Source organism: Nesoenas mayeri (genome assembly GCF_963082525.1).
Source record: "Nesoenas mayeri genome assembly, chromosome: 4".
Classification (NCBI taxonomy): Eukaryota; Metazoa; Chordata; class Aves; order Columbiformes; family Columbidae; genus Nesoenas; species Nesoenas mayeri.
Genome location: NC_137540.1, coordinates 77,582,606 through 77,606,226, shown reverse-complemented (window position 1 = coordinate 77,606,226; position 23,621 = coordinate 77,582,606). Strand labels below are relative to the sequence as shown.

The 23,621-nt window shown below is 67.3% G+C and overlaps 3 protein-coding genes across 3 annotated transcripts; 1 reads left to right on the top strand and 2 right to left on the bottom strand.

Moving 5' to 3' along the window:
- Positions 1-1,596: 1,596 nt before the first annotated feature.
- On the bottom strand, positions 1,597-4,146 carry AP5S1 (adaptor related protein complex 5 subunit sigma 1; the record flags this gene model as incomplete). Its single annotated transcript, XM_080343565.1, has 2 exons — positions 1,597-2,014; positions 3,959-4,146. The coding sequence occupies 2 exons, from the start codon at positions 4,144-4,146 to the stop codon at positions 1,597-1,599; spliced, it is 606 nt and encodes a 201-aa protein (XP_080199691.1).
- Positions 4,147-6,104: 1,958 nt separating this feature from the next.
- CDC25B (cell division cycle 25B) lies at positions 6,105-13,579 on the bottom strand. The gene is given in 18 exon segments (XM_080343562.1): positions 6,105-6,404; positions 6,588-6,628; positions 6,631-6,698; positions 6,783-6,889; positions 6,891-6,917; positions 7,139-7,237; positions 7,358-7,420; positions 7,665-7,760; positions 7,850-8,029; positions 8,287-8,361; positions 8,478-8,612; positions 10,456-10,575; positions 10,659-10,742; positions 10,829-10,865; positions 11,629-11,670; positions 12,366-12,417; positions 12,982-13,109; positions 13,449-13,579. Coding segments are annotated over 18 exon segments (1,551 nt in total). The 5' UTR covers positions 13,505-13,579; the 3' UTR covers positions 6,105-6,263.
- A 5,404-nt stretch (positions 13,580-18,983) lies between these two features.
- On the top strand, positions 18,984-22,119 carry SPEF1 (sperm flagellar 1; the record flags this gene model as incomplete). Its single annotated transcript, XM_080343879.1, has 7 exons — positions 18,984-19,089; positions 19,236-19,347; positions 19,498-19,654; positions 20,469-20,517; positions 20,772-20,835; positions 21,053-21,164; positions 22,012-22,119. The coding sequence occupies 7 exons, from the start codon at positions 18,984-18,986 to the stop codon at positions 22,117-22,119; spliced, it is 708 nt and encodes a 235-aa protein (XP_080200005.1).
- Between the last annotated feature and the right edge of the window lie 1,502 nt (positions 22,120-23,621).

Sequence of the window (23,621 nt, the reverse complement as noted above, 5' to 3'; positions counted from 1 at the left end):
TCCACTGCTGGATCTGAAGCTGGAACCATGGCTGGATCCTCAGCTGGATCCACCGCTGGATCTGCATCTGGAACTGTGTCTGGATCCACAGCTGGACCTGCAGCTGGTTCTGCTGCTGGTTGTGCTGCCAGATCCACTGCCGGATCCGCTACCAGATCTGCTGCCGGTTGTGCTGCTGGATCCACAGCTGGATCTGCTGCCCGATCTGGTACCAGGTCTGCTGCTGATCTGCGGCTGCACCTGCTGCTGGATCCACTGGTGGATCCGCTGCCAGTTCTGCTGCTGCATCTGCTCCCAGATCTGTGCTGGGGCTGGCGCTGGATCCACAGCTGGATCTGCCGGCGCCGCTCACCCCCGCACGCACCGGACGAGCCCCCGCACCCCAGAGCTCCCCACAGCGGGACAGCCCCCCCGTGCCGTGGCTGCTGCCGCCTCCGCTGCTCATCCACGCTCGCTAGTCCAGGCGCGGATTGACCACGTCCTCTGCACCCGCTGCCTGTCCCCCAGCTCTGCGCCGGGGACACACCTGTCCTGTGGCTCTGCCAGCGCGGTGGGAGGGGGCGCTGGGACCCTCACACCTGCACCCCCCGCGGTCCCTCCTGCCCCCCGTCCTGTCCCTGCGCTGCCACAGCCAGGGACCCCCAGCGCGGGTCCCTCCCGGGGAGGGGACGGAGCCCCCAGCACCCGTCCCTTGGGCTGGGGTGCAGGTTTGCAGCCCCCAGGAGGAGGAACCAGCTCTTTTATAACACCCCCGTGGAGCCAGCACCCGTACAAAGTGCCATGGGGACACGTCCCTGTCCCTGCTCAGGGTGGGCTTTAACGGGGACGGCCTCAGCCCCCCCGGGGTGGGACAAACTGATTAAAACCTGCTCTTCGCTGGCTCACTCTCTTTATTCCCAAGACGCCTTTGCTGTCCATCCTGGTGGGGTATCTCAGCTCCCCCCGCAATATTACGGGTGCAGGGGAACCCTCTGCTGCCCGAGCCCGACGGTGAGCAGGACCCTGGGGGGCACTCAGGACCTCCAGCCCTGTCCCAGCCCTGTCCCCATCCCCTGTCCCCATCCCCTGTCCCATCCCTGTCCCCATCCCCTGTCCCATCCCCTTTCCCCATCCATTGTCCCCATCCTCTGTCCCATCCCCTGTCCCCATCCATTGTCCCCATCCCCTATCCACATCCTTTGTCCCCATCCCCTGTCCTCATCCCCTGTCCCCATCCATTGTCCCCATCCCCTATCCCCATCCTTTGTCCCCATCCCCTGTCCCATCCCTGTCCCCATTCCATTGTCCCCATCCCTGTCCCCATCCCCTGTCCCCATCCTTTGTCCCTATCCCCTGTCCCATTCCCTGTCCCATCCCCGTCCCCATTCCATTGTCCCCATCCTCTGTCCCCATCCTTTGTCCCCATCCCTGTCCTCATCCCCTGTCCCATCCCCGTCCCCATTCCATTGTCCCCATCCCCTGTCCCCATCCATTGTCCCCATCCCTGTCCCCATCCCCTATCCCCATCCTCTGTCCCATCCCCTTTCCCATCCCCTATCCCCATACTTTGTCCCCATCCCCTGTCCCCATCCATTGTCCCCATCCCCTGGTGGCTGCTCAGCGGGCTGGTTTGATGCCCATCTCCCGGTCCAGCGCCTGCAGGAACGCCTGGTTGAGGAACAGCATCTGTCCGTGGGGCAGGATGCGGTCCAGGACGGCGTCGGCGGCCTCGGGCCGCAGCAGCGCGTCGGCACCGGGTCCCAGCAGCCGCAGGGCGGCCAGCAGCCGCGGGGCCAGGCGGCGCAGCGTCATTTCGGCCAGCGACAGGTTCTCCCGGGGGTCGCAAACCAAAGCGAAAGCCACGGCCAGGACGGACAGCCAGGCGACCGTCACCCCCTGGGGAAACGGGTCCCCCGGGGGCAGATGGAAAAGCCCCCCCGGGGCATCTTGCAGAGATATGGGGTCCTCGGGGGGCTGGGGGGCGGGGGGGAGTGATGAGGGTGGTTGAAGCAGCTGGCAATGGGAGGTCACTTGTCTGCAAGAGAAGGGGGGACGCTCACGTTAAGACTCCCAGGGATAGGGTGAATCCCTCTATTAGGGGGGCCAGGGCTCGGCGGGACCCCCGGGGCCGTGGAACCACGGCCCCGGGGGTCCCGCCGAGCCCTGGCCCCCCTAAAAGTGGCTGTTAGAGCTCTGGGGTTCCTGGGGGGTCCCACAGCATCCCCAGAAACGGGGGTCCTATAAGGGCATCCCAGGATCCCCAGAAATGGGAGTCCCAGCAGCCCCAGAAACGGGGGTCCTATAGGGGAGGGGGTCCCAGCATCCCCAGAAATGGGGGTCCCAGCAGCCCCAGAAACGGGGGTCCCATAGGGGTAGGGGTCCCGGCATCCCCAGAAATAGAGGTCACATAGGAAAGGGGGTCCGAGCATCCCCAGAAATGGGGGTCCCATAGGGAAGGGGGGCCCAGCAGTGCCAGACATGGGGGTCCAATAAGTAAGGGGGTCCCAGCATCCCCAGAAAGGGGGGTCCCCTAGGGGAGGGCATCCCAGGATCCCCAGAAATGGGGGTCCCATAGGGGAGGGGGTCCCAGCATCCCCAGAAATGGGGGTCCCAGCAGCCCCAGAAACGGGGGTCCCATAGGGGTAGGGGTCCCAGCATCCCCAAAAATAGAGGTCCCATAGGAAAGGGGGTCCGAGCATCCCCAGAAATGGGGGTCCCATAGGGAAGGGGGGCCCAGCAGCGCCAGACATGGGGGTCCAATAAGTAAGGGGGTCCCAGCATCCCCAGAAAGGGGGGTCACATACGGGAGGGCATCCCAGCATCCCCAGAAACGAGGGTCCCAGCATCCCCCGAAAGGGGGGGTCCCATAAGGAAGGGGGTCCCAGTATCCCCAGAAACCGGGGTCCCATAGGAAAAGGGGTCTGAGCATCCCCAGAAATGGGGGTCCCAGCAGCCCCAGAAACGGGGGTCCCATAGGGAAGGGGGTCCCAGCATCCCCAGAAATGGGGGTCCCAGCAGCCCCAGAAACGGGGGTCCCATAGGGGAGGGGGTCCCAGCATCCCCAGAAATGGGGGTCCCATAGGGGAGGGGGTCCCAGCATCCCCAGAAATGGGGGTCTCAGCAGCCCCAGAATGGGGGGGTCCCATAGGGAAGGGGGTCCCAGTATCCCCAGAAACACAGGTCCCATAGAGGAGGGCATCTCAGGATCCCCAGAAACAGGGGTCCCAGCATCCCCAGAAATGGGGGTCCCAGCAGCCCCAGAAACGGGGGGGGTCCCATAGGGGAGGGGGTCCCAGCATCTCCAGAAATGGGGGTCCCAGCAGCCCCAGAAACGGGGGTCCCATAGGGGTAGGGGTCCCAGCATCCCCAAAAATAGAGGTCCCATAGGAAAAGGGGTCTGAGCATCCCCAGAAATGGGGGTCCCATAGGGAAGGGGGGCCCAGCAGCGCCAGACATGGGGGTCCAATAAGTAAGGGGGTCCCAGCATCCCCAGAAAGGGGGGATCACATATGGGAGGGCATCCCAGCATCCCCAGAAACGAGGGTCCCAGCATCCCCAGAAAGGGGGGGTCCCATAGGGAAGGGGGTCCCAGTATCCCCAGAAACACAGGTCCCATAATGAAGGGGGTCCCAGTATCCCCAGAAACCGGGGTCCCACAGGAAAGGGGGTCTGAGCATCCCCAGAAATGAGGGTCCCAGCAGCCCCAGAAATGGGGGACCCATAGGGGAGGGGGTCCCAGCATCCCCAGAAACAGGGGTCCCAGCAGCCCCAGAAATGGGGGACCCATAGGGGAGGGGGTCTCAGCAGCCCCAGAAAGGGGGGGAGGTGTCGGTATCCCCAGGAACGGAGAGTCCGAGGGAGTGGGGGCTGGGGGGTCCCGTGCAGGGGGGGTCGCAGCCCCAGCATCTCCAGGCAGGGGGTCCCGTGGGGTGTCCCATGCCGGGGTCCCTCCGGTCCCACCGCCGGGGTGCGGGGGTACCTGGCCACGGCCAGCAGCTGCTCTTTGCGGAGGAGGCGCTGCCGAGCGGGGTCCGCGGGGTCCGCGGGGGTCTCGGGGGGGGTCCCGAAGGAGCGCGCGTACAGCACGCGGCAGGGGGCGGGGCCCGGGGGGGCGGGGCCCGGGGGGGCAGGCCCGCCCAGCGCCAGCAGCACGAACGCCCTCACCATGGCAACGAGACCCCGGCCCGCCGCGCGGTCACGTGGTGCCGGCCCGACCATCCGCTGCTTGCCATTGGTCAGCGGCCGTGCCGGGGCCGTGCTCGGATTGGCGCGGCACGCAAAAGGCAGCGGTTGGCCGATGCGGAAGGGAGCGGCGGCGGCGATTGGTGAGCGTAGTGAGGGGGCGGGGAACTGGGCGGCTGCTCGCTGCGTCGTGATTGGACAAGGTTACGCAGGCAACGCGCTGATTGGCGGAGAGGCGCTGATGGGCGCGACAGAAGGAGGAAGTGCAGTCTGGGAGGGAACAGCATGGCCGGGGGGACACAGGGGCGCCCGGTGCGGGTGACAGAACAGCCGGGGTGGGGGGACAGGGTCACCCTGGGCTGGCAGAGCCAGGGGCAGCGGGACCACAGCGGGTGACACGGAGTGACCCTGGGGGGTGGGTGGCAGGGCCAGTATGAGCCAGGATGGGGGACCTGCCACTCATCACCCAGAACCCCAGAGTGTCAGGGGCTGCAGGGACCCGGAAAGCTCATCCAGTGCAATCCCCCCATGGAGCAGGAACACCCAGATGAGGTTACACAGGAAGGTGTCCAGGCGGGTTGGAATGTCTGCACAGAAGGAGACTCCACAACCCCCTGGGCAGCCTGGGCCAGGCTCTGACACCCTCACCCCCAACAAGTTGCTTCTCATATTTCAGTGGAACCTCCTGTGTTCCAGTTTGCACCCATTGCCCCTTGTCCTGTCCCTGGTTGTCACCAGCAGAGCCTGGCTCCATCCTCCTGACAATCCCCCTTTCCATATTGATCCCCAGGAATGAGTCCCCCCTCAGTGTCCTCTTGTCCAGCTCCAGAGCCCCAGCTCCCTCAGCCTTTCCTCACACGGGAGATGCTCCACTCCCTGCAGCATCTTGGTGGCTGCGCTGGACTCTCTGCAGCAGTTCCCTGTCCTGCTGGAACTGAGGGGCCACAGCTGGACACGATATTCCAGGTGTGGTCTCCCCAGGGCAGAGCAGAGGGGCAGGAGAACCTCTCTCATCCTTCCAGCCCCACAAGGCCCTGGGGGTCCCAGCCATGACCCAGCTCCATGTCCCCCAGTGATGTCCCCAGGGTCTGGGCCAGCCCCTGACACCCCCCTGCTCGGGGGCAGCATTAAATGGGTCATTTGTCCCCACCCCAGCTGCCACCACCCTAGGGGAGCCCCCAGGGACTCCATCACCCCCCAAACCTCCCCCGCGCCCCCATCCAGCCCATTGCAGCGCAGTCACACACCAGGTTGGGGGTTGTTCTCCCTCCTCAAGGAGTTAGTTATTAACCAGGAGTTATTAACCAGGAGTGTAAAAAACACATACAAACAAACAAGACATGTGGGCAGAGCCACCCCACGGGTGTCACAACAGCCCCACGGGTGTCACAACAGCCCCACAGGTGCCACAGCCCTGGGGCGGGGGTACAGCCCCTCCTGCCCCCCAGTTCACTAGAGCTGGCTTGCGGGAAGGGAACAAACTACTTTAAATAACATTTGGGGCAGAACAAGCCCCAACAACATTAACAGCCCCCCAAACAACCCCAGGCAGTAGGTGACTATGACAAGGGCCCCCCCAGGGCCCCCCGCAGGGCCGGGCCGGGCCAGGCCCCGCAGCACCCCCAGGGTTAAGTGCTTTTCTGCAACATTTCTACTAATTTGGCCCTCTCAGGGGCTCCCCCCAGCCCCTCATGGGGGGTCCCCACCAGCCCCGGGGGCTCCCCAGCTGCACCCCAGGGGCTGACACAGCCCCCCAGCCCACGGTGCGAGGGGTGACGGGGTTGGGGGGCTCCCCACAGCCCCTGAGCCCCCTCCCCACTGTGGGGAGAGCCCCCCACCCGCAGTGAGGCTGACGTGGCAGTGACTCACAGCATCCCCCCAGCCACCATTCAGGGTAAGACCTGAACCCCATGTTACCCTCTCCTTAGGGTAAAAAGCGGTGAAACTACAACCATGCCCCCCCTTCCCTTGCACACTGTGCAAGGTCCCCAGCGGAGGCGGGGGGACACGAGGTTTTGGGCTGGGAGCTGGTGCCTGACAGCAGCCCCAGGGGGTGGGGTGCTGGGGGGCCCCAGGAGGGCGGGGGGGCCCCGGGGGGCCCATCAGAAGTCCTTGAGGCGGCTGTAGAGCTCCCGCTTGCTGCGCTCGCCCGCCCAAGTGCGGCTCTTGAGGCGGAACCGCCGCAGATCCTCCTTGAAGTCGGCGTGGTGCATGGGCCGGTAGTCCTGGGGCTCGCAGTGGCTCTAGGGGGGGCCCGTCAGCACCCAAACAGCAGCCATGACCCCCCCGCGGTGCGGGACCCCCCCTTTGAGGTACCATCCCATGGAGAATGCTCAGGACTAGACCCCTCCTTCCCACGCTCAGGGTTTGGGGAGGGGACAGGGGGTCCCAGCCGTCCCAACACCAAAGGGCAGTGGGGGGCTCACCTGGTACTGGGGGAAGAACTCCCGGTACCCCCCCTTCAGGCGTAGAGCTCGGGGTAGTGCAGCTGGGGGTACTCGTTACACGCTCGGTCCTTCTCCCGGACAAAGCGGCACCTGCGGGGCACGGGGGGACTGTCACCGAACCCGGAGCTGGCTGTGCCTGAGGTGGGGTCCGGACCCAGCGTGCCCCCCACTCACATCCTGGGGCCCCTCTCGGAGGAGAACTCGCAGTGGAAGATGACGATCACCCTCTTGCTGGCGTCGAAGGGGACGATGGGCTTCTTGAGCAGGAACTCCTCCACGTCCCTGCTCCAGTGGCAGGTTCACCGCGCCCTGCGGGGGCAGGAGGCTCCTTCATCCCCCCATTCCATCGGAGGGCTCTGCACGCTGCCCCCGCATCACCCATCTCCCAGCGCAGCATCGCTTGGGGCTCAGTGGCTTGGGGGGATGCTCAGTGGCTTGGGGGGGATGCTCAGCCCCCCGGGGCTTTGATGGGTTTGAGTGTCCCCCACCCCACAGGAGCCCCCCACCCCATCCCCAGCGGTGGTTCTGACCTTGATGTGTCCTCCCTCGTACTCGTAGGGGTACCTGCAGTCCACGATCACGCAGCTCTCGATAAGGCTGCTGAACTGCCCCGTCAGCACCGCCACCATCTGCGGGGGCAATGTCACCATGGGGGGGCAATGTCACTGGGTGGGGGGGAATGTCACGGGGGCGGGGGACACGGGGCAGGCAGCCCCCGGGTGTGCGGGGAGAGGCTGCTGTTCCTTTACCATCTCCGGGGAAATGTACTTGAGGTCCTGGTGCTTCCCCTCCACAGTCTGCAGGAGATAAGCCTGGAGGGGACGGGGGTTCAGGATCAGTCCGGGGGGGCTGTCACCCTTTCCTCCCACAGGACCCAGCGCTGGCACTGCCAGAGCCGTGAGGCTCTTCAGGCTGGGAAGTCACAGCCCCACGTGCCCTTGTCCCCATGCAAGTGCCAGCAGCTGGGTGTGGGTCTCACCCCAGCACAGCTCTGCTGACGGCCCCCCCCGCCCCTTCTGCTCGGGGGGCAGCACCCCCAGGCCCCCCGCCCCCCACCTTGGAGAAGTCCCCGATGAGCTCGCGCTGGTCGTTGGCCAGCAGGTCCTGGATCTCCTGGTGGCAGAAGGACCTGGAGCGCAGCAGCCGCGCTTTCTGCGGGGACACAAACCACGACCCCCCCGTGTCACCGGCAGAGCCGCCGCACGGGCCGGGACCCCCGCCCCAGCATCCCTATCACCCACCGGCTCCGCGTCCTCGCCGGGGGTCCCGGCCACGCTCCGCCGCCGCTTGGGCTTGACGGGGCTGGGGGTGTCCCCGTCCGGGGGGCGCCGCTCCAGCCGCTTCAGGATGGGCCGGATGACGCTGCTGGGCATGGAGGGCGAGCGGAACAGCTGCCGGCACTTGCTGCGCTTGGCGGGACGCTGCGGGGAGAGCCCGTGCTGCTGCCTGGGGGTGCTGGCCCCTGCGTCCCCCCCAGCGCCAGGAGGGGACAAGGGTCCTGCTCCGGTGGCCACGGATGAGCCCCCAGGGTTGGTGATGCTCAACAACCCACCCCTGTGCCAGGGACCTCCAACCCCAGAGACCCCCCTGGAGAGCCTGGGGGGTACCTGGGGCTCCATTCACCCCTGGGGCTCCATCCACCCCCCCCGGCTCCATCCACCCCTCCAGTCCCACGTACCGGCTCTGCCTCCTCGGCCCTCACCAGCGGCGCGGTCAGCAGGTTCTCCATGCCCTGCGGCACGGCGCCATCGCTCTGCTGGGGGACATGGGAGCAGGGAGAGGAGGGGATGAAGGGGACAGTTCCACCGGCCACTTCCCACGCCCCCCGCTGGGACAGTCCCCACACCCGGGCTGATCAGCCCCCCCCACCTTCATCTCCTCCTCGTCCAGGATCTCCATGAACCCATCGTCATCCTCCTGGGACATGGAGGAGGTCAGGGAGCACCGGCGCAGCACGATGGGGCTCTCTCCTGCAGACACATTTTCCTTCTCGGGGGTGTCAAACTGGGGGGGGACACAGCTCAGTGGGGTCAGCCCCCCCACCACCCCAGGCTGGGACCCCCAGCCCCTCCATCCACGTGTTTCCAGGGTGAATGGTGGACACTTGAGCAGCTCAGCAGCCCCTGCAGTGGAACTCCTGAGCCCCAGAGCTCCCCCAGCCCCTGCAGTGGAACCCCCAGCCCCAGAGCTCCCCCAGCCCCTGCAGTGGAACCCCTGAGCCCCACAGCTCCCCCAGCCCCTGCAGTGGGACCCCCCAGCCCCAGAGCTCCCCCAGCCCCTGCAATGGACTCCCAGCCCCAGAGCTCCCCCAGCCCCCTGCAATGGACCCCCCAGCCCCAGAGCTCCCCCAGCCCCTGCAATGGACCCCCAGCCCCAGAGCTCCCCCAGCCCCTGCAATGGACCCCCAGCCCCAGAGCTCCCCCAGCCCCTGCAATAGACCCCCCAGCCCCTGCAGTGGAACCCCTGAGACCCAGAGCTCCCTCAGCCCCCTGCAGTGGAACCCCTGAGCCCCAGAGCTCCCTCAGCCCCTGCAGTGGAACCCCTGAGACCCAGGGCTCCCCCCAGCCCCTGCAATGGACCCCCAGCCCCAGAGCTCCCCCAGCCCCTGCAATGGACCCCCAGCCCCAGAGCTCCCCCAGCCCCTGCAATGGACCCCCAGCCCCAGAGCTCCCCCAGCCCCTGCAATGGACCCCCAGCCCCAGAGCTCCCCCAGCCCCTGCAATAGACCCCCCCAGCCCCTGCAGTGGAATCCCTGAGCCCCAGAGCTCCCCCAGCCCCTGCAATGGACCCCCAGCCCCAGAGCTCCCCCAGCCCCTGCAATGGACCCCCAGCCCCAGAGCTCCCCCAGCCCCTGCAATAGACCCCCCAGCCCCTGCAGTGGAACCCCTGAGCCCCAGAGCTCCCTCAGCCCCCTGCAGTGGAACCCCTGAGACCCAGGGCTCCCCCAGCCCCTGCAGTGGAACCCCTGAGCCCCCAGAGCTCCTCCAGCCCCTGCAGTGGAACCCCCAGCCCCAGAGCTCCCCCAGCCCCTGCAGTGGAACTCCCAGCCCCAGAGCTCCCCCAGCCCCTGCAATGGGACCCCCAGCCCCAGAGCTCCCCCAGCCCCTGCAATGGACCCCCAGCCCCAGAGCTCCCCCAGCCCCTGCAATGGAACCCCCAGCCCCAGAGCTCCCCCAGCCCCTGCAATAGACCCCCAGCCCCAGAGCTCCTCCAGCCCCTGCAGTGGAACCCCTGAGCCCCAGAGCTCCCCCAGCCCCTGCAATAGACCCCCTAGCCCCTGCAGTGGAACCCCCAGCCCCAGAGCTCCCCCAGCCCCTGCAATAGACCCCCCAGCCCCAGAGCTCCCCCAGCCCGTGCAATAGACCCCCCAGCCCCAGAGCTCCCCCAGCCCCTGCAGTGGAACCCCCAGCCCCAGAGCTCCCCCAGCCCCTGCAATGGAACCCCCCAGCCCCAGAGCTCCCCCAGCCCCTGCAATAGACCCCCTAGCCCCAGAGCTCCTCCAGCCCCTGCAGTGGAACCTCCAGCCCCAGAGCTCCCCCAGCCCCTGCAGTGGAACCCCCAGCCCCAGATCTCCCCCAGCCCCTGCAATGGACACCCCCCAGCCCCAGAGCTCCCCCAGCCCCTCTCAGCAGCCTCTGCAGTGGGACCCCCATGCCCAAAGTCCCCCCAGCCCCTTTTGGTAACCCCTGCAGCAGGACCCCCCCAACCCCTCTCAGAAGCCCCCGCAGTGCAACCCTCTGGGCCCCAGAGGCCCCCCAGCCCCTTTCAGCAGCCCATGCAGCAGAAGCCCCATGCACAGAGCCCCCCGAGCAGCCCCTGCAGGACCCCCGCCCCCAGCCCCTCTCACCAGCAGGTCGGGTGCGGATCCGGGTCTCGGGGTGCCGGGGTCCCCCCCCGCAGCCCCCTGGCCGGGGAGGGGCCGCCCGCGCTGGCACGGCCTCTGCGGCTTCTTGAAGACAAACCCCTCCTGCGGGGGGGGCAGCGTCAGCACCCCCTGCCCCTCCCCAGCCCCCCGCCCCTCCCCAGCCCCCGCCTCAGTGTCCCCCTCACCGTGGCCTCGGGGTCCCTCTGCGCGTTGAACTCGGGGCGGTGGGAGATGTTCCTCAGGACCGGGCTGGCCCCCAGCAGCTGCGGCTGTGGGGAGGGGGGGGTCAGGGGTGCTGCACGGCCCCTGTGCCCCCCCGGCTCCATCCTCCCCCCGGATCTGCCTGCAGACTCACCGGCACCGAGTGGATCCTCCGGGACAGGAACCTACTGCTGCGAGGGGAAAGGGCCGAGTGAGGGACACAGCCCTGCGCGGGGTGTCCCCGAGGCTGGCAGGGACCCCACCCCTTGGGTCCCCACAGCGGGGTGACACCTCCCCAGAGCTGTCACAGCTCCCAAAGGACCCGGGGGCAGCAAACTGTCTGGGGACAAAGCAACAGCAATGGCCTGATCTGAACCCCGGGAAGGGCAAGGGGACAGCGTGGGGACAAGGACAGCCTGGGGACAGGGGCAGCACAGCTTTAGGGTCTGGGTTTAGAGACAGCATGGGTTTGGGTACAGGGACAGCCTGGGTTTGGGGACAGCAAAGCTTTAAGGTTTGGGTTTGGGGACAGGGACAGAACAGCTTTTGGATCCAGGTTTAAGGACAGCCTGGGTTTGGGGACAACACAACTTTAGGGTCTGGGTTTAGAGACAGCACGGGTTTGGGTACAGGGACAGCCTGGGTTCAGGGACAGGGACAGCTTTAGGCTTTGGGGACAGCCTGGGCATGGGGACAGCACAGTTTTAGGGTCTAGGTTTAGGGACAGCCTGGACATGGGGACAGCACAACTTTAGGGTCTGGGTTTGGGGACAGCACAGCTTTAGGGTCTAGGTTTGGGGACAGCACAGCTTTAGGGTTTGGGGACAGCCTGGGCATGGGGACAGCACAGCTTTAGGGTTTGGGGACAGCCTGGGTTTGGGGACAACACAGCTTTAGGGTTTGGGGACAGCCCGTCTTTCGGGTCTCGCCGCGGGGACAAAGCCCTTCACTCACTCTCTGAGAACGCTCCCGGACTTGAGCATCGCGCTCTCGAAGCTGCGGGGAGAGCAGAGCTGGGGTCAGGGGGTGCGAGCCCTGTGCCCCAGCCCCCCCGGGCCCCACCCGCACGGGGACCAGCAGCCCCCCCGGAGCGCCGGTTCTCAGCCCCACAAAGGGTTAAAGCCCCATCTGGACACTGCTGGTTTCAGGCTGGGGACCCCAGCCCGGGAGAGCAGCACAGGGGGGTGGGCCCAGGGACCCCAGTGTGGGGGGGCAGCACGCGAGGGTGGTCCTGGGGGCCCCCTGACCCCGCTCCACCCCCAGACAAAGCCGACGGCCGCTCTCCACCTGTATGTAAATCCACTGCCGGCGGGGACGCCGGGGACACCGGGATGCTGGCCGGCAGCCATATGGCCACGCCGGCAGCACGCGGGGGCCCCGCACGTCCCCCCGCCCCACAGCTGTCCCGGCGGCACCATCTGCCCCCGGTTATTCATTCACTCGGCACATCTGCCGGGGCCGGGCTCTGCCAACGGCCGGGCAAAGCACCGGCACGGGGGGGCTGTGGGGACAACTCTCCGGTGGGGGGGCACAGCCCCTCCTGAACCCTGCACCCCCTGAGCCCTGCACCCCCACCCTGAACCCTGCACCCCCTGAGCCCTGCACCCCCACACTGTGGGGCCCGTGCAGCAGCACCCCAAGGCTCCCCAGGGAGACAGGGGGCTTTGGGAGCCCCCGGGGGGGACACTCACACGTCCTCCAGTGCCGTGGGGTCCTCCTGCGTGGGGGACTCCAGGTCCACTCCTGCGGGAACAAGGGGCAGGGGTGGCACCGGGGGGGACATCGGGCCCCATTGGGGACAGAGCCACATCCTACCCTGAGACCCAGCACTGGCACCGCTCCTGGGGGGCCGTTTGCAGAGAAGCCCCCCACATCCCGCTGGGACGGCGGCCATGGCCAGTGCTCACGGGGGTCACTGTGCCCCCCCGCACGGCATAGGGGATGTCACCGACCCCGGGAGCACCGTCCTGGCCAGCACGTCCCATGTCCCCCGAGCAGGGACCCGCTGGGTGCTCCACGGCCGAGCCCCCGGGGTGAGCAGGGCTGGGGGCTCTCACCCGTTGTCCCCCCCGGAAGGGGACACGGACGGAAGCGCGGGGAGGAAGTCCCGGTTTGAAGCCGAGAACCCACGGGAGTGACACAGAGCGGGAGCAGCCCCCATGTGCACCCGAGAACCTGAGACCCCCGCAACCGCCCTGCCAGGTCCCTTCCCCACACCCCCCCCACTGCCAGGAGACCCCTCGGTGTCCCAGATCCACACACGTCCCCAGGCTGGAGGAGGGTCGGGGAGGGGGGCCCATCACTCACCCTGGTCCGAGGAGTCGGAGGAGACGGAGTCCCGGGGGGAGCTGGGGGTCCCCGCGGCCCGGGCCGGGCGGCAGCGCTGGCTCTGCAGGGACAGCCCCGCCACCCGCCGCTTCGGCGTGTCCCCGTAGCTGCGGGCGGGACGGGGGTCAGCCCCGGGGCCCCCGAGCCCCTTCCCGAGGGGTCAGCCCCGGGGACCCCCCGAACCCCCTCCCGAGGGGTCAGCCCGGGGACCCCCCGAGCCCCTTCCCGAGGGGTCAGCCCCGCGGACCCCCCTGAACCCCTTCCCGAGGGGTCAGCCCGGGGACCCCCCGAACCCCTTCCCGAGGGGTCAGCCCCGGGGACCCCCCGAGGGGTGTGGGGGAGCGAACCATCCACCCGCCCCCGAGCCCCGCGCGGGGCTGCCCTTGTCCCCGCGTCCCCAGGGACACGCGTGAGCAGCTCCCCCCGCCGCCCCCGGCCCCACTGACCTGCCCAGCCCCGCCAGGTTGTCCATGTCCAGCGCCAGCGTGGTGACCGGGGACATGGTGGCGGGGGACACGGTGGCCGGGGACACGCCGGCCCGCGCCGCCGCCAGCCCGCGCCGCCCGCCCCACGCCGCCATGTGCGGGCAGGAAAGCGGCTTCGGAATTAATTTAAAAGAATGCTCTATATTTTTATATACGTTCTATGTGTCCTCGGCGGGCCCGCCGCGCCGCGTCCGCTTCGGGGGGGGGACGGGGGGGCCGGCGGGACGCGCGCCCGTCGCCGCCCCTATTTATATTCGAAAAATAACAGGGAGCGGCGCGGCGGGAGCCAATGGGGCGGCGGCGGCGGGGGCGGGGCCACGGGACACGGGGGGGCCCGGGGGGGCACGGGGGGCATGGCCCAAAGTGGGTGCAGGACATGGCGGGGGCATAGGCAGTGTGGTGCAGGGGGGAACACATGGGGCGGCACGTGGTCCAAAGTAGGGGCGAGGAATGGGGAGGCACAGCCGGGGGGGTGCATGGGGGGACATGGCGCAAAGTGGGTGAGGGACACGGGGGGGCATGGCCGCGGGGGGAAATGGGAGGGGGGGTGCATGGGGGGGGATATGGCGCAAAGTGGGTGAGGGACACGGGGGGGGCATGGCCGCGGGGGGAAATGGGAGGGGGGGTGCATGGGGGGGGATATGGCGCAAAGTGGGTGAGGGACACGGGGGGGGCATGGCCGCGGGGGGAAATGGGAGGGGGGTGCATGGGGGCATGGTTTAGGGAACATGGAGGGGACATGGCCGAGGGGGCATGGAGAGGTGCATGGCTGGGGGGACACACGGCTGCATGGCTGGAGGGGACATGGTGTTGGGGGGCACATGGAGGGGACATGGCTGGGGCTGGGGGACACAAAAGGGCACATGGCTAGGGGGAACGTGGCGGGGGTGCACATGTTGGGGGGTGCATAGGGGGCACAGCTGGGGAGGGTGAGCGCTGGGAACACGAGGGTGGACACGGGTGGGTGCACATGGGTGATGGTGCAGACCTGGGGGGGTCCCAGTGTTTCGGCCCCCCCGGCCGCATTTACGTGCCAGGGCCTGGTGTGCGTGCTGTCCCCATTGTCCCCCGGAGCCTCATGTCCGTGCCCCCCATCCCCACTTGCCAAAGCCACGTGCCATGTGCCACCGGCCGCGGTGCCGCCTGACCCCAAACCCGCCGCCTGTCCCTCCCGGGCACAGACCCCCGTCCGTCCGTCTGTCCGGGGGGCGGCTGGACAGAGCCCTGCCCGGGGGGTCTCCAGCCGGGGGGGCTCTGTGGGAGGGGGCGGGAATGCGCCGGGTGGCCGCCTGGGTGGCCGTCCCCAGCCTTTCATCCATTGTCCCCAGCCCCATTCTTCCCTTTCAGAGGGGAAAGGAGAAGGGGGGTGGGCAGGGGGGCGGGGGGCAGCTCTCCAGGCTGGGGGCGTTCAGCCCAGCGGCTCCGGTGACACCCCCACAGGGGCCCGATCCTGCCCCTCCTGGAGCGAGCACAGGGCACGGGGGTCCCACACCCCCTCATTCCCGGGCTGGGGGTCCTGGGGTGTGGGGAGCAGGGCTGCAGCCCCCCAGGGAGGAAGACAGGAGGCTCTGGGGGGTCCCCAGCGTTCCTGGGGGGCTGCGGGATGTCCGGCATGGCCACCAAGGGCTGTGATTGCTTGCAGGCACACGAGGCCGGGCTGGGGGCTGGGGGCAGCTCCGCAGGTCTCCAGCCTGAGCTCTGCAGGCAGCTGCGCTCCCCCCACCCAAAGAGGGGGTCTGGGGGGGGGGCTGCAAACAGCAGAGGGGAATGGGGTGTCCCGGGGGGCGCAGAGCCGCTTGCCCAAAGCAGGACCCACACAAGCCCCATGTGCTCCTGTCTGTGGTGGGGTGCAGGGCCCCCCGAGCCCCGTGTCCCCGCGCTGGAGCCGGGGTCCGGCGGAGGGGCTGCAGGAGGCTGGCTCGCTTTAATGGCCGCACAGCAAGAGCTGCCATCAAGATTGCTCTAATTAAGGAGGACGGGGTGGGGGGCTGTGCGCAGCGGCAGGGCTGGGCCGGGGGGTCAGACCCCTGCCCCGCAGCCCCACGGTGTCACACCCCAATGCGGGGCTCCCACTTTGGGGGTGAGCTCCCTGTCTTCAGAAAATCACCCCCCCGCATCCCCTGTTCCCTCCGGTTCCCTCCCAGCCTGGCTGCTCCGGGGGGGATTCGCACCAGAAGCGCCGGTACCTTCCCGAGAGCCTCCCTCCCTACACCGAGAAACTGCTGGTTTGCCCCAAGAGGCTTTCACGGCCACGCGTGCCATCCAGCTGTTCCCTTCCAAAGCCTTTAGCGCCGAGGCGGCTTATTTGTGGGGGGGCCCCCCTGTCACCTGTGAGGCACCCGTGGCAGGACCCTGGTGCTCAGGGTGCTGGCGCTGGGATTATGCTGGGGAGTGGGATGCAGGAACCTGGTACGGGTGCTGGGTCCTTGGTGCTGGACCCGGCAGATCGGTGGGGCAGGGTGGCCTCAGCCCCACGCGTGGCATGGCGTGGCACAGCATGATGGCGAGGGAGGAGGGGACCAGCGTCACACTCCCACCCTGCCGGTGCGCTGCAGTGGAGGGATGGAGCATCCTGTGGTCTCCATGGTCCCCAGGGTCGCTGTGGTCCCCATGGTCCCCATAGCCCTGCAGTGGAAGGATGGAGCATCCTGTGGTCCCCATGGTCCCCAGGGTCCCTGTGGTCCCCATGGTCCCCATAGCCCTGCAGTGGAGGGATGGAGCATCCTGTGGTCCCCATGGTCCCCAGGGTCACTGTGGCCCCCATAGTCCCCGGGGTCCTCATGGTCCCGAGTGTCCCCATGGTCCCCAGGGCCCCTCATGGCAGCTCGTAGGCAGCACACACCCCGACGTGGCCGGTGTCACCATGGGCATTGTGGCCGGTGTCACCATGGGCATTGCGAAGCCACCGGCCCTGTCTCAGAAATGTGGCAGCTCAGTGTGGGGACAACGGTGCAGGAGACAAATGGGGGGGTCACCCAAGCCATGGATTTCTGGGGTGCCTTAGCACCGAAATACGGGATTTGGGAGACGTTACAGCTTTTGGCGGTTGGAGAGCTGGAGGGGCAGCGTGAGGAGGACGGTGGCAGCGAGATGCCGCGCTTGTGGTGGCGCGGGACGTGGCTCTGCCGGCACACCGGCACCCACGGCAGGGGCTCCGCAGCAAAACCGCCCACCCCAGCACCCACAGAGGGAGGAACCTGCGGGGGGGTCACAGGGCGTCTCCGTCCCACCCTTCCTGTTTTGCTGCTTTCTGCTCCGCGCACCCGGGGATGCTCCTGTCACTGGGGGCCCTGGGGACAGTGGTGACCGTGGTGACCCCTGCCCTGCCACAGAGAGGGGGTTTCTGCTTCCACAGCCTGAATTTGGTCCTGGTTTGGCTGAAAATAAACCTTTCTGGGCCACTTTTATCTGCAGCGAGAAGCAAAGCGGGAGTGAAACCCCGTCACCCCTCGTTTCGCAGGCGCCGCGGGCAGAAGGGGGCGGGCTGGGGAAACTGAGGCACGCAGCCCGCAGCCTGGGAGCGGCGGCGCCGAGCAGGCGGCAGCGGCAGATAAGCCACCCATCGGCGGGACGCGTCCCCGCGCCGTCCCCGTCCCACCTCGCCGGGGACCGAGCTCGGACGCGCTTTATCGGTGTCCCCAGCATCTCACTCAGCGCCGGTATCACCGCCTGCAGCGCCGGGATCTGCAGGGTCCCGGTCACAGCCCTGCTGCCAGGAGCCGTGGTGGGAGCCACCACTCATGGGCCACCACGGGGACAACCGCGGTGCTGGTGTCCCGGGAAGCCCCCGCTGCCCACCCACAAACATGACTGGCGTCACTGGTGCCCTGTGCCAGGGAGAGACGGGTGTGCTGGCGGTATTTGGGGAGGTGTCTGTCCCAGCAGGGCTGTCCATCCCGGACAAGTGTCTGTCCCAGCTAAGATGTCCTTCTCCGCCAAGATGTCCATCCCAGCTAAGATGTTCTCTGCCAAGATACCCATCCCAGCCAGGGTGTCCATCTCGAGAAGGGTCCATCTGAGCCATGGTGTCCATCCCAGCTAAGGTGTCCTTCTCTATAAGCTGTCCATCCCATGTATGGTGTCCATCCCACGTATGGTGTCCATCCCAACTAAGGCATCTATCCCAGCTAGTGTCTGTCCCAGCTAAGATGTCCATCCCAACTGAGATGTCCTCTGCTAAAATGTCTGTCCCAGCTATGGTGTCCATCTCAGAGAAGGGTCCATCGTAGCCGTGGTGTCCATCCCAGCTAAGATGTCTGTCCTAGCTAATGTCTGTCCCAGCTAAGATGTTAGGAAGAGGTTCTTCACCGAGAGGGTGGTGGGTCCCTGGAACAGGCTCCCCCATGGTTGTGCCCTCAAGGCTGTTCAAGAAGCATCCGGACAACAGTTTAAGTCTTATTGTTCAATTTTAGGCAGATCTGTGAGGATCTGTTGGACTCCGCGGCCCTTCCAGCTCTGCAGCTCTGGGGTTCATGCAGGCCCAGGGAAGGTCCGTCCCAGCGGTGGGGTCCGTCCCAGCCGAGCTGTCCCCCCAGCAGGGTGTCCCCGGAGGGGGTGTCAGGCCCGGGCTGGGGTGCCCATGGCCACCAGCAACATCTCCAGCCTGGTAGAACCAGGAGCTGCAGCCCCTGCCATGTTGGGCTCCCCCAGGGGCTGGGGACCCTCCTCCCTGTGCCCTCCCGGAGTGGGGACCCCCTGCTCGGGTTCTCGCTGGTGGGTGCCGGGGCCCCCCAGCCTCGCCCACTGCCTGTGGCCCCCCTGGACCTGACCCTGCGCCCCCGAGCCCCCCCTTGCTCAGGGCCCCCTCACTGTGGTCCTGGGACCCCCTTGCTCACAGGCTCCCTCAACCTGCTCCCAGACCCCTCCTGCTCAGAGCCCCCAGCCCCCCATGGCTCAGGACCTCCGGAACCCCCCAACTTGTTCAGAGCCCCCAGGCCCCCATTGCTCAGGATGCCCAGACAACCCCCTCCTTGCTCTAAGCTGGGGGGCTGGGGGCTCCTCTCCTTTGCCAGGCCCCCACTCTTGCTCTGAGTCCCCCAAATCCCCCTTTCCCAGGGCCCCCAGACCCCTCTAACTTGCTCAGAGCCCCCCAGACCCCTCCTTGTTCTAATCCGCCCAGCTGCCATCGCTCAGGACCCCTAGATCCCCCCGCCTTACTCTGAGCCCCCCAGTCTCCCATCGCTCAGGGCTCCCAGACCCCTCCCTTGCCCAGACCCCCTTGTTGCTCAAACCACCCCTAACTTGTTCAGAGCCCCCCAGACCCCTGTTGTTCAGAGTCCCTCATTCACCCCCCAAGCCCCACTGTCTCAGGACCCTCAGGTCCCCCCCTTACCCCCCCAGCCCCCCATTCCCCATCCCTCAGGACCGCAGCCCCCCCTTCCCAGCCCCCATTCCCCCATCACTCCGCCTCCCGTTGCCAGGCGACGGCGGCGCGCTCCCGGCATGCCCCGGGCGCCGTTGCCATGGCGCCGGGACGCGGCCGGGCCGGCGGGGCGCATGGCGGGCGGCGGGGCGGCGGAGCTGCGGGCGCTGTACGGCTGGCTGGACAGCGTGCCGCTCTCCCGGCCGCGCAGGAACATCGCCCGAGACTTCAGCGACGGGGGTGGGACGGGGGGCCCGGCGGGGCGGCTGGGCCTAGCCCGGGGGGTGCTACAGGGCCTTGCAGGCCGGGGGTCCCAGGGGTCCCAGGGGTCGCGGGGGTCCCGGGGTGCCCGCCGCCCCCAGCCCTTCTCCTCCTCTCCTCCCCAGTGCTGGCAGCCGAGGTGGTGAAGTTCTTCTTCCCCGCCATGGTGCAGCTGCACAGCTACGTGCCCGCCAGCTCCACGCCACAGAAACTCGCCAACTGGGGCCATCTCAACAGGTACCGGCCGGGCGGCTGCCCTGCTGACCCTGTTTGGAGCCCCACAGAGTGTCCCCCTTGGTTCTGGCCGGGGACCAGGCCGGCTGGGACGCGGCTGAGGGGCTGCCTGCCTCCCTGCTCTCCTGGGGGCTCATTTGGCTCCTGTTTTAGGAAAGTCCTGAGCAAGCTGAACTTCTCCATCCCGGCTGACGTGATCCGGGAGGTGGTGCAGTGCCGGCCGGGCACGGTGGAGCAGGTGCTGCTCCTCCTGCGGCAGAAGATCGAGGAGAAGCAGAAGCAGAGCAAGGCAGCGCCTGGGCCAGGCCAGGTCAGTGGGCACCCGACGTGCCTTGTCCTATTGTAGATGTCATGTGCTGTGGGCGGGAGGGTGATGAGAAGCATTACCCGGCCCTCCTGGCTGTGCTCCCTGCTCCAGCAAGGCCCCTGCAGAGGAGCAGGGCAGGTATCGGGGGTTGCACTGGGATTTACAGGACGTGCTGAGCTGGTTGACAGTGGCTGAACATGAGACTGCGTGTGCCCAGGTGGCCAAGAGGCCACCAGCATCCTGGCTGGTACCAGCACTGGGGTGGCCAGCAGGCCCAGGGCAGCGACCGTCCCTGTGCTGGGACCTGGGGGGGACAAACTGCCAATCCTGGAGGCAGTTTTGTGCCCTCGTTCCAAGAAAGGGCTTGAGGTGCTGGATCGAGTGAGAGAAGGGAATGGAGCTGGTGAGGGGCTGGAGCACAATGTGATGGAGCAGCTGAGGGACCTGGGGGTTCAGCTGGAGAACAGGAGCTGAGGGGAGACCTTCTGATCTCTGAACTGCCTGAAAGGAGCTTGGAGCCAGGGGGGTCGGGCTCTGCTCCCCAGGAACAAGCGCCAGGAGCAGAGGAAACGGCCTCAAGTTGCCCAGGGGAGGTTGAGGTTGGATGTGGGAACAATTTCTTCCCCAAAGGGCTGTGGGGCATTGAACAGGCTGCCCAGGGCAGTGCTGGAGTCACCGTCCCTGGAGGGCTGGACAGACGGACATGAGGTTCTCAGGACATGGGGCAGGGACAGGGCTGGGGGAACAGTTGGACTCCATGATCTTGAGTGGCTTTTCCAAGCAAACTGATCCTGTGAGTCTGTGATTCCCTGTGCAGGATCCGGCCGGATGGGCAGCGCAGGAGGAGCTCAGCTACCTCGAGACAGGTAGGGTGGTGTGTGGCACATCGCGGGGGGGGGGGTCCTGTTCTGGCTGTGCTATGGGCTCCCCGAGTGCACACCCCAAACCAGGACCCTCTGGTCCCTGGTGGGGGGCACCCCCAGCCCTTCCTCATCCTGGGAGACACAAGTGATGAGCCTGGCCAGCGCTGGGGGGCTGCAGACACTGCAGGAAGGGCTGTCCTGGGGGCGGGGGCAGCGCCGTTTGTGCAGATAGTGCTCTAATTGCTGTGGTTTTTCAGGCCGCCCGAAGGCGAACGCTGGCGCGGGAGGAGCCTCTGCCCAGGACGCTCCCCGGGCTGCCGGGTACGGGTGCCGGTCCCGCCCGCTGCTGACACGTCCCTCCGGGGGCCTGTCGAGGGACGGGGCTCTGGGGGTCCCTGGGGCGCGGGGGGAGCCCTGTGCCACGGGGCAGCACGCAGGGGCTGGGGCGTGTGAGCCCGCGGCCCGTGCGGCTCCGTGGGCTGCGAGCCGCGCAGCACAAGCGCTCGGTGATTGTCCCGCTGCTTCCTTCCCGGTGCAGGGTGACAAAGAGCCGCCACGGCTGTCCCCAGCCCGCCCCGGGGGACGCTGCCGTCCGCCTGCAGCTGGCAGAGAGGGAGCAGGCGCTGCTCCTGGCGCGGGAGACCATCCAGGTGAGCCCCCCGTGTCCCCAGCGCCGTGTCCCCAGCGCCGTGTCCCCAGCGCCGGCCCCGGGACCGGCCCCGTGCGTCCCCAGGTGCCGCCGCCGCGGCGGACACGGCAGCAGAAGGTGGTTTCTGCCGTTTATGGGTAAAATCCCCAGTGAAGCCTCTGCCTGCGGATCCCCGTGTGGTGTGAACAACTTTTGCTTTCAGTCCCTTCCCTCCTGGCCGTGCCCTCAGTCGCACACCCTCCTCAGTCCCACCGTCCCGGATTCCCAGGTGTTCCCAGTCCCCATGTTTTGTGGTCAGTGTTGCAGCCCGCAGTAACCGGGGTGATGCAGAGCGGGCATCGCGGCTGCACAGACCCTCTGCACGCAGCTCCCGGGGACCCCAAACCCTCCCGGGGCCACAAACTGCCCCACATTCCACCCCGCGTGACTTTTGAAACAGGTTCACTCAGCACTGAGCCAGGGCCGGAGCTCTATCTTGCCTAAAACTGGAGCTTTTCTGCTGCAAAACACCTAGAACGTGAAGTTTTGAAAGAGGGGGAAGAATGCTGTGGGGCTTCTCCGATTTGTCACCAGGCTTTGGGGGGATGGGACTCTTGGGCCACATTTTGGGGGAATCTTTGATGTGGGTTGTGGGAGCAGGAGTTGGGACCCCAAATCTGGTGCTGGTGCTCCCCTGCCTCAGTTTCCCCTGTGGTTAAAGTGCCTGATGCTGCTCAGTGGCTCCAGCAGCTGCATCAGCCTGGTCCTGTGTTCCCCGTGTCCCCCATGTCCCCCCATGGAGGTGTCTGGGGTGGCTGGATGTGCCTCCCGCCCCCCAAGCGAGCTGAGGGGTGCGGGGGGCTGCGCAGATCCTGCAGCTGAAGGTGGGGAGGCTGGAGCAGCTGCTGCACCTCAAGAACGTGCGGATTGACGACCTGAGCCGGCGGCTGCGGGACGCCCAGGGCCAGCGGCGGTGACCGGAGCCTGCCCGGAGCTCCGGCTGAGCGGGACGGCCACCCCGGCGCCTCCCGCTTTGCCCCAGTTCCCAGGACGGACTCTCGGGGACAGAAGCCGGCGGTGAACACATGCAGCAGCAGGGACGCTGTGGCCACCCCCGGACCCCCGTGCACGTTGGTAATTAAAAGCGCGGGCCGTGGCTCGGAGCCCTCCCTGCGAGGCTGGGTCGCCGTGGGTCCACCTGCTGCTGTTTCGGGGGTGGCAGCGTGGGGACAGCGCTCTGCCACCGCGGGGACGTGCACTGGCACAGGCTGGGATTTAATCCCCAAAGCTGCTTGTTTTTGTAATCTGGGAGAAAATCCGTGCCGCAGCCCTGGGCCTGGCACTGGCGGTGCGGGCAGCGCGGCCGCGGGGGGGACGCGGTGGGACCGGTGCCGGGGTCGTCCCCAGCGGTGGGGACATGCCTGGGGGTGGCTCTGGCCATGACCTTCACTGCACAGGGGTCACCAGTGGTCTTTTTAGGGTAAAAAACAGTTGTTTTTTCCCAAGGCGGGGATGTCCCCGCAGAGGGACGAGCCCGGCTCTGTGTGTCCCCTCCCGGGGGACGGAGCCGTGTGCGGTGTCACACGTCCCGGACATGGGGACACAGCTGGGGCTGCAGCCGCTCCTGGGAACCAAACGCCGGCGTTTTGGGGCGTTTTAAGCGTTCTGGCAGCTGGAGGCCGCGGCCGAAGCCAGGGAAAGGCTGGAGGACCCAGGATGAGCCGGGGCGGTCAGCGCAGCCCCAGCTGTGCCGTGTCCCCAACCCGCTCCCCATGGGGACGGCTCTCGCCTGCCCGGGGGGGCGGCTGCCTCCCCTCACCGTTCCCAGGCGGGTGCACGTGCTCTTTGGAAGGGAACCAGTGACGTTTTCCCAGTGGGGACATGTCCCCGTCACCTTTCCCAGCCTTGCTGCCCCGACAGGTCCCTCCATCCCATGTACCGGGCTCTGGAGAGGCCAAACCGCGAATCCCGGGGCAGCTCTGGGCCCTCACACCAAGAAACCCTTGAGGTGCTGGAGCGAGTGCAGAGAAGGGACCGGAGCTGGTGAGGGGCTGGAGCACAAGTGTGATGGAGCGGCTGAGGGACCTGGGGGTTCAGCTGGAGAACAGGAGCTGAGGGGAGACCTTCTGATCTCTGAACTGCCTGAAAGGAGCTTGGAGCCAGGGGAGTCGGGCTCTGCTCCCCAGGAACAAGTGCCAGGAGCAGAGGAAACGGCCTCAAGTTGCGCCAGGGGAGGTTGAGGTTGGATGTGGGAACAATTTCTTCCCCAAAGGGCTGTGGGGCATTGAACAGGCTGCCCAGGGCAGCGCTGGAGTCACCATCCCTGGAGGGCTGGACAGACGGACATGAGGTTCTCAGGACATGGGGCAGTGCCGGGGTGGGTTATGGGTGGACTCCATGATCTTGAGGGGCTGTTTCAACCAAAGTGATTCTGTGATTTTATGAGTCTATGATTCCCAGCTGGTGTGTCCGTGTCCCC